The sequence below is a fragment of the Microtus ochrogaster genome, linkage group LG2, assembly GCF_000317375.1.
Source record: "Microtus ochrogaster isolate Prairie Vole_2 linkage group LG2, MicOch1.0, whole genome shotgun sequence".
NCBI lineage: Eukaryota > Metazoa > Chordata > Mammalia > Rodentia > Cricetidae > Microtus > Microtus ochrogaster.
This window is the reverse complement of record NC_022028.1, coordinates 39,054,113-39,067,613: the sequence shown is the minus strand read 5'-3', so window position 1 is coordinate 39,067,613 and position 13,501 is coordinate 39,054,113. Positions and strand designations below refer to the sequence as shown.

Here is a 13,501-nt window from a genome sequence, read left to right as displayed (position 1 = left end):
TCCAGTGTGTGTCAAGTTAACACACAAAACCAGCCAGTACGACTGACCCCTTGTCAACCTGACACACACAAGCGCACTGCCATTAAGCCACACCCCTTCCTTTTTTGTTCATCCCCAAGATCTCACATTAAAAACACATAGCTTTACAAGTCCCACCGTCTCTACAAATTCAAACACATTAAGATTTCATTCCTTTAAAATAATTTTTTTTTAAATCCAAAGTTTTTTAAAATTCAAAGTCAACTGTGGGCCCCAGTAGAATACTTTCTTACTGCAAGAGGGAAATTCCATGGCAGGGTCACAATTAAAGCAGAGCCAAATTCCACCTGTCCGATGCCTGGGATCCACTCACCATCTGGGGACTCCTCCAAAGGGCTTGGATCACTTCTCCAGCTCTGCCCTCTGCAGCACACAGTCTTCTAGGCTCCAGCCGGCTCCACTCCACTGCGATCATCCCATGGTGCTGGCATCTCCAAAATGCTGGGGTCTTCTGCTGCAACTGGGCTGCACTTTCACCAATGGCCTCTCATAGGCTCTCTTCATGGTACCAAGCCCTAACTTCATTGCATGACCCCATTCAGTCCTGGGCCTTAACTGGCCCTGCTGCTGCACCTTCGCCGATGGCCTCTCCTGGTCTCTCACAGTGCCAAGTCTCAGCTGCTCTCCACGACCCCTTCATGCCTTCAAAACCAGTACCACCTGGGTAACCTCTTTCATTACCAAGTCTGGCTGCCAGCACGAGGTGCGACCATGACCACATCTGGAACACAGCTTCTCTGTGTTCTCAGGAAACACATCCCAGAAGATTTCACCTCAGCAATGCCAGTCTCTACTTAACTACCACTAATTTCCTAGCGCCAGTTGACCAGCATCAAGTAGCCCAGCAATACAAAGTTTTGCTTTAATAGTTCTGGTCTCTTGTTAATTACAGCTGATTTTTCAGCCCCAGCTCACCAGAACCATAGAATCTTAATTCAGTATAATCATTAAAAAACAAAAACAAACAAACAAAGGCCCAGTGAAGTCTTAAAACTTCCCTCTGAAACTTCACAGGCCAGGCCCCCATCTCCTGCACGGCTCTCAGTATCCTTACCATCCAAGCTCCCACAGAACACCCCACGGAGCTCTGAACACTCAATGGCCCTTCTGGCCCAGAGTTCCAAAGCCCTTTCACAATCCTCCCTAAAATAGCAGTGTCCTATACAGTGGCACCAGTTTGTCTTAGGGTTTCTAGTGCTATAGCAAACACCATGACCATAAAGCAAGTTGGGACGATGTAAAGGGTTTATTGGGCTGACACTTCCACACCGTTGTTCATCACCGAAGAAGTCAGGACAGGAACTGAAACAGGACAGGACCTTGGAGGCAGGAGCTGATGCAGAGGCCATGGAGGGGAGCTGCTGACTGGCTTGCCCTCATGGCTTTGTCATCCTGCTTTCTTATGGAACCCAGGGCCACCAGCCCAGGGATGGCACCGTCCACAATGGGCTGGACCCTCCCCCATTGATCACTAGTTGAGAAAACGCCTTACTGTTGGATCTCATGAAGGCATTTCCTCAGCTGAGGCTCCTTCCTCTCTGATGACTCTAGCTTGTGTCAGGTTGACACACAGAAACAGCCAGTACAGTGTTGATTATGAAACAGAAAAGTCACAATGACAAAAAAGAGGTGTAACTTTCCAGTCCCAGTCTCTTAACTGAGGGACCTCCTGCAAGGGAGGCTGGCCCACTCAGCGGAAAAGCACATCCCCTTTAACATATGCTAAAAGATAGGAGGAATAATTAGCATTTTAATGAGATGATGTACTTTTCCATCCCCGAATCCCTGCTGTCTGCATTTGCTTAGATAGGCCGCAGCCACAGCAGCTTCCTTAGTCAGCGGCCTGCTTTTCTGTATTATGACTCGGTACCTTTCCGTCTTTCTCTCTGTTCCAAGCACGCTTGCCCAACACTCGCGGCTTCACTCTTCCTCTAAAGCTCTCTTCTCTTCTCTGCCGTGTGGTTGCTTGTCCAACATGTGGCTGCCCTCCATGCCAGCTTAACTCAGACCACGTGACTTTCCCCCCTTTCTCCCTTCCATCTTCTTCCTTCTTCCTTGCTTCGCTTTGTCAGTGACACGAAGACTCCCAAGAGGAAGGAGGTCCCGGTGTCCCCCTAATGTGTGGCAACTCTAAGAGGACTCCTGAGGGTTTCTGGTCACGAGTCTGTCCTCCCTCACTTTGTACACGGTGCTGGAAGACGCACGGGGCAGAACCTCATAATCGAACACTGATGAATCTCCAGGGAACCCTGTGAACACACATACCTTGGCGAGAGAAGTTTATGAATAGTCTCGTGATAGTTCAGGACCCCACTAACTGTTTTCAACGTGGCCCCCTTGGTTAAATCTCCTTTCCCTGCTTTTCCATCACGCTCATCTTTTTAATTGGTTATTGAGTCAGTAGATGAGGCCAGAGCTGAGGTTTTTTTTTTTCCCAAAAATGCTGATTATGAAAGGTTCATGGATATTCATTATATTGTAAATCAAATTCATTAACAATAAACGAAAGGTGCCATGCATGGAATTCTAATGGCAGCCAGCCAGGGAATCAGGATTGTTTGTGACTTGTTCAGATTTGTGCACTGAGATCGTTCTGAGGGGCACATAGCATGCTAACGGGAATGACAAGGGTTGCCAAAGACTCACACCTACCCCAAATACTCCAATTATTTATACGTTTCCAAAATTCTTGTCCTATAAATCTCAGTCAATAATTATTATTTCTCTGAATTCGGGATATTTGCTCTGTGACAATGAGAAACTCAAAAAAGTTCTGAAAAATCACTTTAACACTATGATTTTTCAAAATGCAACCCGCCAGTTGCTCTAATGACTCTGCTTCCTTTCCCAGAAAGAGAAAGATGGTGGTACCTTATAGGAGAGAGCCAAGCAGAGCCCTGCAAACCGAGGAAGAGGAGAGCGAGAACTGAGCTTGGAAAAACCTGTGTCTCCCAAAGCCAGTTCTGGCTGGCCTCCACGTGTCTGTGAACGCTCTTCGTCACGGCCCTGCTGTCCTAACAGCTGAGGCCGCATCATCTTTCCCCCGATGCCCCTGGAACAAATGTCAGCAGCAGAGGATGGGAACATGGCATGGCAGAGGTACCCAGTGCCAGCCATCCCTCTCCCCATCCTGCCGCCTTAGTTTTTCGTTTTGAATTCTAAGCCTACCTAGTTTCAGAATCATGCGAATCATGCACCCAAATCCTTGAAGGTTTTTTTTTTCTTTCCCTAGAAAGTGGAGAAAATATTTTAAAAGATCATCTCAGGAGGGAAGCACACAAGCCAGGGGTGGTAACATGGGCCTATAATTCTAGTGCTTGGGAGGCAGAGGCAGGGAGAATCAGGAGTTCAAGGTCATCCTCAGCTACGCGATGAGTTTGATGTTAGGCTGGGTTACGAAAGACCCTGTCTCAAAAATAAAAATATAGAAAAAGAGAGATGAGAGAAGAGGAGGAGGTGGAGGGTTTGGTAAAAATGAAAGATACTGGGTAGAAACTGTAAGGTCAGATGAGGTCAGACATACTCAGTGTGGTATGGATGGCCACCAACTAGAACATTCAATCGGAAGTGCATGCCGCGCTAAGGCCAGCACTCGAGAGGCTGAGGTAGGAGGCTTTTTAGCTCAAGGCTGAGGTGGTTTGACTGAAAATGGTCTCCATAGGCTCACAGGGAGTGGCACTATGGGGAGGTGGGGCCTTGTTGGAGGAAATGGGTATCTGGGGGTGGGCTTTGAGGTTCCGGATGCTTGAGCCAGGCCTAGTCTCACTCCCACCCTGCTGCCTTCAGATCTGGATGTAGAGCTCCCAGCTCCCGCAGCACCATGCCTGTCTGCACACCACCATGCTTCTCGCCATGACGACAACAGACCAAACCTCTGCACTGTAAGCCAGCCCCCCGTTCAGTGCTTTCCTTTATGAAAGTGGCCGCGGTCATGGTGTCTCTTCACAGCAATGGAACACTAAGACAGAGGCCATTTCAGGCTACATAAACTGTCTGAAAGAAACAAAACAGGGCTGAAGATTTCTCTCACTGGTAGACTACTTGGCACAGCATTTTCAAAGTTCCCAATTTCATCCCTACGACTAACCCTCTCCCCTGCAAGAATCAACTCATTGCTATGACGCCCAGTCCCTGAAGCCTGGATTCTCAGGACTCAATAACAGCTGCCCTCTGTGCCAGTGGTGTATAGATAGAATGCCAGCCAGGAGTTTGGGACACAGAGGGACTGAATTGATTACCGGTGTACTTAAAACTCATGATGACTATGGGAAAATACTTTTTAAATGAAGTCAGGGGGCAAACAAACTTAGAAAACTTGAGGACACGGCTAGGGATGTGGTTCAGATGGGAGTGTTTGTTTGTCATGCAGCGTGCAGGGAACCCTAAGTTTGATCACTGGCATCACAAAAACCGCCCTTGGGAGCTGGAGGCAGTATCAGAAGTTCAAAATCATCCTTGGTTACCTAGTAAGTTGGTGAGTGGGTCCACTCAGATCCTGTCTAAACAACAACAACAAAAAGCCTAGAAGAATGGTAAACTGCAATCTTAGCACTTGGGTGGCAGAGGCAGAAGGATTGACAGTTTGAGGCCACATAACAAGACACTGCTTCAAGGAAAGAAAAGGGAAAAAAAAGGCACGGAAAGGGAAGGAAAGGGAAAGGAAACAAAGAACAGGACAATTTCAGAACAATTATGGGACTTCAGTCTAGACAACCTTACTTCCTTACCATTCCATTTCTAAACATTTTCTCATCTTTTAAGGGTTATCATCTTTCAATAAATATCTCATGATTCTCATCATGCCTGCCAAGCATATGGCCAATTGGCTTGAGACAGTCCAGATCTTTGTACCCAAAGACCAGAGTAAGAGGTAGAGCTGGGAAGTTGAGGGTGGGACTCATAAAGGTGGTAGCCAGACACGTCCTCTATCTTTGCTGCTCAGGAGGCTGACCACACGTGTCTTCTAACCCTACTGTTCAGGAAGCTGACCACACGTGTCCTCTATCCCTACTGCTTAGGAGCTGACCACACGTGTCCTCTATCCCCACTGCTCAGGAGGCTGACCATACATGTCCTCTGTCCCTCCTGTTCAGGAGGTTGAAGGAATAAAAGTGTCCTAAGTTTGGAGCATCCTGGGCTACTTAGTAAGACTTCATATCAAGAAACCGAACGAACAAAAGTAAAATGGCTGCAGAGGTGTGTATGTGTGTGTGTGTTGCATGTATGTGTTCGTGTGAGTGCATATACAAGTGCATGCCTGAGCTAAATGTGGGTATCAAATGTCTTCCTCAGTTGTTTTTAGTTCTTTTTTTGTTTGTTTGTTTTTGGTTGGTTTGTTTGTTTTCTTAGGAGATGGACTGGCTGTCTGTTGAGCTCTGGGGATCTTCCAGTTGACCTCCTCCCTCCCAGCACTGGGGTTACGAGTGCAGGCGACTACATTTAGATTTTGTGTGAATGCTGGGGATCTGAACTCAGGACCTCAATCTTTTGTGGTGGACGCTTTACACACTGAGCCATCTCTCCAATCTTGAGGAGGGTTTGTTTGGGGTACCTCGGTGTTCCACAAAGCAGTCAACAAAATGGAAATGAAAGGCAGCCTGCATGGTGGTACATATGGATGGTCTCAGTTACTGAGGAGGCTGAGGCAGGAGTATCGCTTGAGCTCTGAAGTCAGCATAGGCAACATAGTGACAGCCGGACTCAAAGAAAAAAAATCCAGCGCTAAAAATATATGAAAAAGAAGGTGCTTCTAAAAGGGGCTTCCCATGTGATGGTGCTAAGCCAACAGGTGAATTGTACACAAGTGGAAACAAGGAAGCCCTGGGATGCGCCACCAGCTGTGAGGTCCAAAGATGTGTGTGGTTTTCAAGGGACTGTTTTTGCCTCTTGTCTGAGAAAGCCGGGGCCAAGCAGATGGAACCAGACCTAGCTACCCTTGACTGACTTTCCCAGGTTTCACTTTATTGACTAAAAGTATGCAGTCCTCCTTTCCTTGGCTTCCCCTCTGTTGAACTCTCGGAACACAATGCCGAGCTGCTGTTTAACTTGGCTTTGTGCATCCAGGCTCTTGCTGGAGCAATTGGACCACTTGGCTCAGAGTCCAAGGAGCTCCAGCCTGCTGGCTTTAGCACTGCCCCCACCGCACCCCCTACCTCCCACCCTCTGCAAGCTGGGTCCTGCCCCAGTCTGGTTTGTAAATAGTTCTTGGCACATACCCTAGAGGAGAACACAGTCACTAACAATAGCAACTCTCTTTTTAGCTTGAATCTCATAGTACTCAAGATTGCGAGCTTGTAAAAACCAAAAATAACCTAAGCGATTGCACTGGGTTACCCTAACAGGCTAGTCTGGCTCTTGCCAGCATTGCGTGTTATTCCGGCAGATATTCAGCCGCTGCTGGTGGGAAGAGAACCAGGTCAAAAGCCAGTCAGACCTGGATTTGAGACCTCACTAGGCTGTTTAATTTTATGACATCAGGCCAGGCACTAATTTGAGCCTGTTGGGAATCGAAAGGGTGCACATATAAATGAGTGCTTAGGAGCCAACAAAGCACACTACACAGTTAAGCCATCATGTCAGGAAATGAAGACAGAAGGAAAGCCTTGGGAAATTACATTGAATAAGCCTGAAGAGAAATGGGGGCTGTTCTCTGCACACACGTCGACACATCTGTGGTCTCAAAAAACAACTAGAACTATAATCTATTTCAGTCTAAAGACAGTCTTTCCTTTCGTTCATGGTGAAGTTAGGGATGAGGACCAGGCAGAACGTTTTACATCAAGAAATAGCAGGGCAGGCGAACAAGCCCTTCTAGCTGTGGAGTACAGGGAAGATCATCATTGTCTGTGCATCGGGTAGACTAGCATTGTCTTTCCGTGGAGGTAAGTTTGCCACCTAGAATCTTTATTTTCTTCTTTTAAGTCCTGCTGCCGCTTCCTCCTCTTCTTTTAAGGAAGGATCTTGTGTAGCCCAGACTGGCCTCTAACTTACTACGAAGCCAAAGGTAAAAAACTTAAAACACTTGATCCTCATGCCTCTACCTCCTTCGTGGTGGGATTCACAAGTGTGTACCGCCATGCCTGGGGCAAACTTGCTCTACCTGCTGCTATATAATGGTGCTATCTATCCATCTCCAGGCCCTGGCACCCTCTGTTGTCTCCATGATGGTCCGATGCTGCCCTTCCACATGGTCTCAGTCACAATGTTTAGGGTTTCTCTGTAGCTTTGGAGCCTGTCCTGGATCTCACTCTTGTAGACCAGGTTGGCCTCGAACTCACAGAGATCCTCCTGCCTCGGCCTCCCGAGTGCTGGGATTAAAGGCATGCACCACCACCGCCGGGCTCTTAATCACAATGTTAACCTCTCTCTCTATTTTAAAATCTAGCAGGTCCTCACACTTTCTAGTAAGAATGCATTTGTAGCTACTTCACAAAGAGCCCAATGTGCTGTGTCTTACTTTCAGAAATGAAACCAGTTGTGGGGCAGCTTCTTCACATCACTGTGGCATGTCCTAAAAACCTTTATGGTGAGACTCTGCTTGAACTTTATCAATGGAGGCATTAGGTCTATTGCCGCCTGAGCTACACCAGCCTTCTTCCGCCCCCTTCTTTCATTTGTAATGATCTCAGGACTGACTAACAACGGGCAGGAAGGTTATCTTCAGATTGTCATCTTCATTTCTCCACTGTGACCTTCACTTAGGCACGGTGGAGGAGTGTAGTGAAGAGGCGAGCAGGCCTGCTTTTCGTTCCGCCCGGCTCCCGCACGGCTAGCTTAGCCCTGGAAATAATAACACGGATACTGTATTCATTTAAACACTGCCTAGCCCATTAGTTCTAGCCTCTTACTGGCTAACTCTCACATCTTGATTAACCCATTTCTATTAATGTGTATCACCACTTGACTGTGGCTTACTGGCATAAGTCTAACCACCGTCCATCTTGGTTAGGAGAAGCATGGCATCTGCCTGTCTCTGCTTTCTTCCTCCCACAATTCTGTTCTGTCTTCCCTGCCTACCTATGCTCTGACCTATCAGGCCAAGCAGTTTTCTTTATTAATTAACCAATGAAAGCAACAGATAGATAGAAGACCCTCCTACATCAGAGGAGTCCTCTTTAATCGAGAGTTCTGGGCTGTGTACCTTCCCCTTCCTTCCTACCTTTCCATCTGGGTTTTAGCATTGCCCTGGGAAACTCCCTAACTATGTTGCTTTTGCTCTGCAGAGCTAAGCGAAGAGAGCTCCCTACTGGGCATTTTGTTGTTTCCACAATGGCTCACAAGTGGTCTCATTCTGCCTTCTGGGGGCATCTGGAAGTTTCGGCCAACTCACTGGAAGTACTGTCCAAAGACCTACCGAAAGGTGTTGGCAATGCCAGCTGTCACTCTGCTATCACTAAGGACATACTGGTAGTTCCTCCATGGATATGTTGGCTCCTCACGACTGTGTTGACTGCTCTCGACATCTGTAAGTCCTAGATCCAAGTCTATGTCCTGGCCTACAGTCTTGTTTGTAAAGTATACTGGACCCCTTATATACTATGCTCATGGAAGGGGTCTGATACTGACAATATGCCAATCTTTTCCACTGAGCGCTGGGTCGAGGAGGGGGGTGGGTGGAGATAGGAGTCAAGACCAGAAGCATCTTCCTCCTGGGGCAGGAGATTATCAGTAGACTGAGTTATCAATTCAAGGTCCCATTTTGCGGGTCTTCTGTAGAGAGAGGCCTAGTGTTGTGTGAACACTTTCAGAGGTAAGAAGAGCACAGTTCTGTGGCCAGTTGACACCCTCCTCTATCTTGACTATGAACATGTTAGTATTTCTGCAGAGGATTCCTAGAACAGGAATTGCCGAGTCAAGGGTAGGCATACTGTACATGTCAGCAGGAGCGAACAGGTTGCACACATGGGTGTCTGTACATATTACAGTGAGTAACACAAAATTCAGGTGTAGGACTCAAGCAAAAAAAAAAGTCCAGTTCAAACAAGGGGACAGTTCCTTAATAGCTAAGAGTCCCTCACAATGAGTGAGCCAGTCTCCTTTGAGCTATGTCCAGTAAGACTGCACTACGTAGACGCTGAAGAAAAGCAATATTGTATGTGAGACTAGAGTGGCTACAATCTAAAGAATCTCAGAAAGTGAGGCTTTGGTACACTCTATAAAGCATCAGGAATCCTCCCAATGTGACAAGCCCCTGGGGAATGAACCACTCAGGGTTGGACTTTGTCACCTAGACTGTATTTCCCTAGGGAGCTGAAAGTACTGGAGGCTTTGTAAGATCAGCTCTTTCAAAAATCTCTAGCCCAGTACAGCAAATGAGATGTTTTGATTTACTCATTGATAGATATGTCCAGCATGCTCCCGGCTGGAACAGTCCAGGGATGGCAGTACCGTCGTCTGTAGCCTGAGAATGATGGGCACTCTCTGTAGCTGAGTCTGGACAGGGTTCTGGCCACTCGCAGCATGTTCTCACAGCCTGCGATGGGACTGGTGGACAGGATGTTCACGGCCAAGGTTTGGACCTTTTTTTTCCCCTCTCTCTGATGTAGATAAAGGTGCTTGCCAGCATAAGCACTTGAATGGACCACATGCTCCTTCCTTGTCCAGCTACTGAGGTTTGGTTTAGAGTTACTGACCCTGTCCACTGGGCAGCCAGTCACTGCGGAGTGAACGTTGCAGGGGCACACATTCACGACTCTTGACTATTATTTATTTTTAACAAGTTCTGCTTTTTTTTTCTTTTTGGTTGTTGCTGTTGTTTTTTGAGACAGGGTTTCGCTGTAGTTTTAGAGCCTGTCCTGGAACTAGCTCTTGTAGACCAGGCTGGTCTTGAACTCACAGAGGTCTGCCTTCCTCTGCCTCCTGAGTGCTGGGATTAAAGGTATGCACCCCTACCACCTGGCTTGCTCTTTGGTTTTATCAACTTGAGAGTCTGAAAGACTTTTCTATGACACGGTTATACTTCTGTTCTGTTGCTCTGATAAAACAGCTTGCCCACACCCGGGAGAAAGGTTTATTTGGATTACAGTTCCAGGTTTCAGTCCATCACTGAGAGAGGAGTCAGGAGCTTGAAGGCAGGTCTGTTCGCTATTCCATACAGTACTTTTACACACTTCTTTGACTTTTCTCCTTATGGTCCTGTAAAATCTCCAGATAAGCCCCGTTTCCTTCATCCAACAGTATTTTGGCTGTTCTCTCTCAGCTCTTCTGTATCTCCCTTTCCCATATCTACTTGCCAGTGGATTCTGGAACAGAAAGGTTCTAGCACAGTGACTTAGTACATAGTTGTAGAGTTGCTGAAGAATAGTTATAATTGGCTGTTTGCAATCCTTCTGATTTTAAAAGTTTGTGAGCAACTTTTTTTTTTTGGTTGTTTTGGTTTTTGTTTTTGTGACAGGGTTTCTCTGTAGCTTTGGAGCCTGTCCTGAACTCCAATGCCAGGCTGGCCTCGAACGCACAGAGATCCGCCTGCCACTGCCTCCCAAGTGCTGGGATTAAAAGTGTGTGCCACCACCGCCTGACCTGTTTGTGAGCAAATTTTTAAGTCTAAACCTGTGGTCATTTATCTGTCAATCCCCAAGATGGAGTAGAATGGAGTAGAGGTGTGGCTGCCCCTGGAAGCTGAGGTTCAAGGGTTGTAGGACTGATACAGGTTCAAGGTCAGGGCTACACAGTTTCTTCCTCAAAAGGTAAAAGCGTTGACACCTCCTATAAAGTGACCCGGAGCATGACGTAATCTTAGCGCTTCCTGAAAAAGTTCAGTAGGGCCCGGCGGTGGTGGCGCACGCACTCGGGAGGCAGAGGAGGGTGGATCTCTGTGAGTTCGAGGCCAACTTGGGCTACAAGAGCTGGTTCCAGGACAGGCTCCAAAGCTACAGAGAAAAACAAAAAGTCAATAGTTATAAAAGAAACAGGAAAGGAGGGGTGGAGGCCGGAAGAGAGGACCGAGAAAGCCTGATGCCGGAAGGAAGCAAGAAAGATAAACTGCGCAAAGAGGCCTCACAAACTACTACCCTGACCCAGCTCCTCAAGTGACGCGGTGCCAGAAGTCAAGCACCTAAACTCTGACCCTAAACTCTGACTCTCGCGAGGAGAGGGGGCCCGTGTCAGTTAGCTGAATGCCCCGCCCTCAGCCCCGCCCTCAGCCCCGCCCCTCCCTCCCACGCGCAGGCTCCGCCCCCGCCGGCGCATGACGTCACGACGTCCTGCGCGACGGCGCAAGGACGGCCCCACGGCGCGGCGTCGGAGGCGGAAGTGGCGCGGCCGTCGCTCTCGGCGCTCACTGCCGGCTCCGGGTGTTGCGAGGAGCCGTTCGCCAGCCGCCGCGTCTCCTGCTCTCGCCTCCCCTCCATGTGCCCGGGCACCGCCGTTTCGCCTCGGGCCGCCGCTCACCCCGGGGTCTATGGAAGTGATGGAAGGACCCCTCAACCTTGTGAGTAGTGGCGGGGCTGAGGGCAAACGCGCGGCTACGGGGGGGACGGTCAAGGATGAAGGGGAACGCGGGCTGAGGGACAACCCGGATTGACCGTGGAAACTGCGAGCGGAGGGGAACCTCGACCCCCGGTACCCAGGCCGCTCCCTCGGGGCCCGTCGCTTCTGCCCTGCTGGGACCGCGTCCCAGCGCCACGTAGCCGCCTGCAGGCCGCGGGCAAAGTCGGGGTGTCCGGGCCGCACCTCTCACACCCCCCATCCCCAGGCTGCCCTCACAGCTGCGCCAACGGAGGCTCCTTGGAGACAGTTGGGCACGAACCGCAGCCCCCTCCCCGCATCCCAGTCCCATTGCTTTAGTCCTGTCGAGAGTACCAGAAACGTTAGCACAGGGAACCCGGTCTGTTTTAGTCAAAAAGGGGGAGTGGGGGACTCAGCCACAGAGTTTTTTGGTTTTTGGAGTTCGTATTTTTCCCAGAGTGGTCACAAGGTGTTTTTGTGCTTCATTCGCTACAGACGTTTGATTTCTCAGCGTTGCGGACTGGGACTTTGAAGTCCCGAGTCTGTAGGTGGTTTGTGATGTGGTGGGATTGGGAACAGGACCGGGGAGGATTGAGTTCTGCCTTTGGAACCCAGCCCTGCTGACTTGGAAGAGCCTTGGCCATGCTGGGCAGAGAAGCCAGAACCTGTGGTTTGAGAGTATAGATTTCTGGAGCCAAAAATCTTCTCGGATTTGAACTCTGGCTTAGTCACCTAATAGCTTCGGGACCTGGGGCAAAAAAAAAAAAAAAATTTACCTCATTTTCTTTTTCAGGTTCCTTGTGAGGATTAAAGGAGTAAACAGATAAAGGGCACGGAGAAGCGTGCTTTATAGCTAGAACGTTCGAGGATTTAGCAGCTGGTCTAATGAGCCCATAAGCCCTTGACATTTCCTTTAACGAGCTTTATTTGGAGTGGTTGAGCTTGAACGCCCGAGAGTGGTCACCTCGCTGGAGCCAGGTTAGCAGCTCCGAGAATCCTATCCCAGGGTTACTAAGTTAGGCCTTGCCTCTATTCCTCAGTTGTTTACACTAAAGGATGACCACACCGGTGAGGTTTTGAAAGCCAGGGGAATACCTTGCCCCTCTCTGGTTTTTAAGAGAACTGGCGAGGTCAGTATAGTTTGCAATGAAGTGTGGATGGCTCAATCCCGAAAGTCCACAGGAATATTAGGAGTGGTAGCCAGCTGTTTACAAAGTGCTTCAAAGTTCAAGTGTCCTTGCAGAACCATCACTGGTTCTGTTCCAGGTGGCTTTATTTGGCACCAGGGTGTAGCATGACTCCAGCTCCACTGGTGTGTTGTGCTTGTGAGAAGACTGAACCTGGCTTTCAGTGGTAGGTGGAGCACCAGGTGCTCAGTCTGGGAAGAATTAGGTAAACGATGGCGAACTTAGGTTTATCTCCTGCTTGTTTGAGCCATGCCAGCTTCGCTGTCACTCTGTCGCCTAGGCTGGTCTTAGGCACTGGGTCATCCTGCTTCTGCTTTCTAAATGTTGGGCTTCCATTATTACTCTAAATGCCTGTGCTTCCATGCCCTGCTAAGTTTTTAAATAGGTACATTAGGAGGCTCATACAGTTTCATTTTCTCTGGTCTTAACATTTATGTGACAAGCTTCAGAAATGTGGCAGCTTGAATTTTTGAGCCTTTTGAGATTTTGAAGATTGCTGACTTCCAGCCTAGTTCTTTACTCAATAACAGCTGGATGTCAACTTGAAAGAAACGTATGACAAAGTAGCAGTGGTAAGCCTCAGTCAGAGCTGTAGAAGACTCGGGTTTGTGTATGTGTGTGTTTCACATATGTGAAATCAGGATAACTCCTGAGTGTCAGTTCTCCATATGGGCTTGGAAAGTGAACTCATGTAACCAGGTTGGTAGCGAGTATCTATCCCCTGAGCCCTAGACTTAAAAGTTTTTTGAAGATACTCTCTTTTGAGGGGATAGGGCATTTGTGAATACACCATGGTATCTTCTTTTTTTGTTGTTTTTTTGTTTTGTTTT

General features: G+C 48.4%; 1 protein-coding gene across 2 annotated transcripts in view; it reads left to right on the top strand.

Moving 5' to 3' along the window:
• The first annotated feature begins 11,299 nt into the window (after positions 1-11,299).
• The window catches only part of Nrbf2 (nuclear receptor binding factor 2), an 18,159-nt gene continuing 15,957 nt past the window's right edge, over positions 11,300-13,501 (top strand). For both annotated transcript variants that reach the window (XM_013351138.2, XM_005360140.2), the window contains exon 1: positions 11,300-11,467. In XM_013351138.2, the coding sequence (XP_013206592.1) occupies positions 11,386-11,467 (82 nt within the window). In that variant the 5' untranslated portion in view covers positions 11,300-11,385. The remainder of the gene's footprint in view (positions 11,468-13,501) is intronic.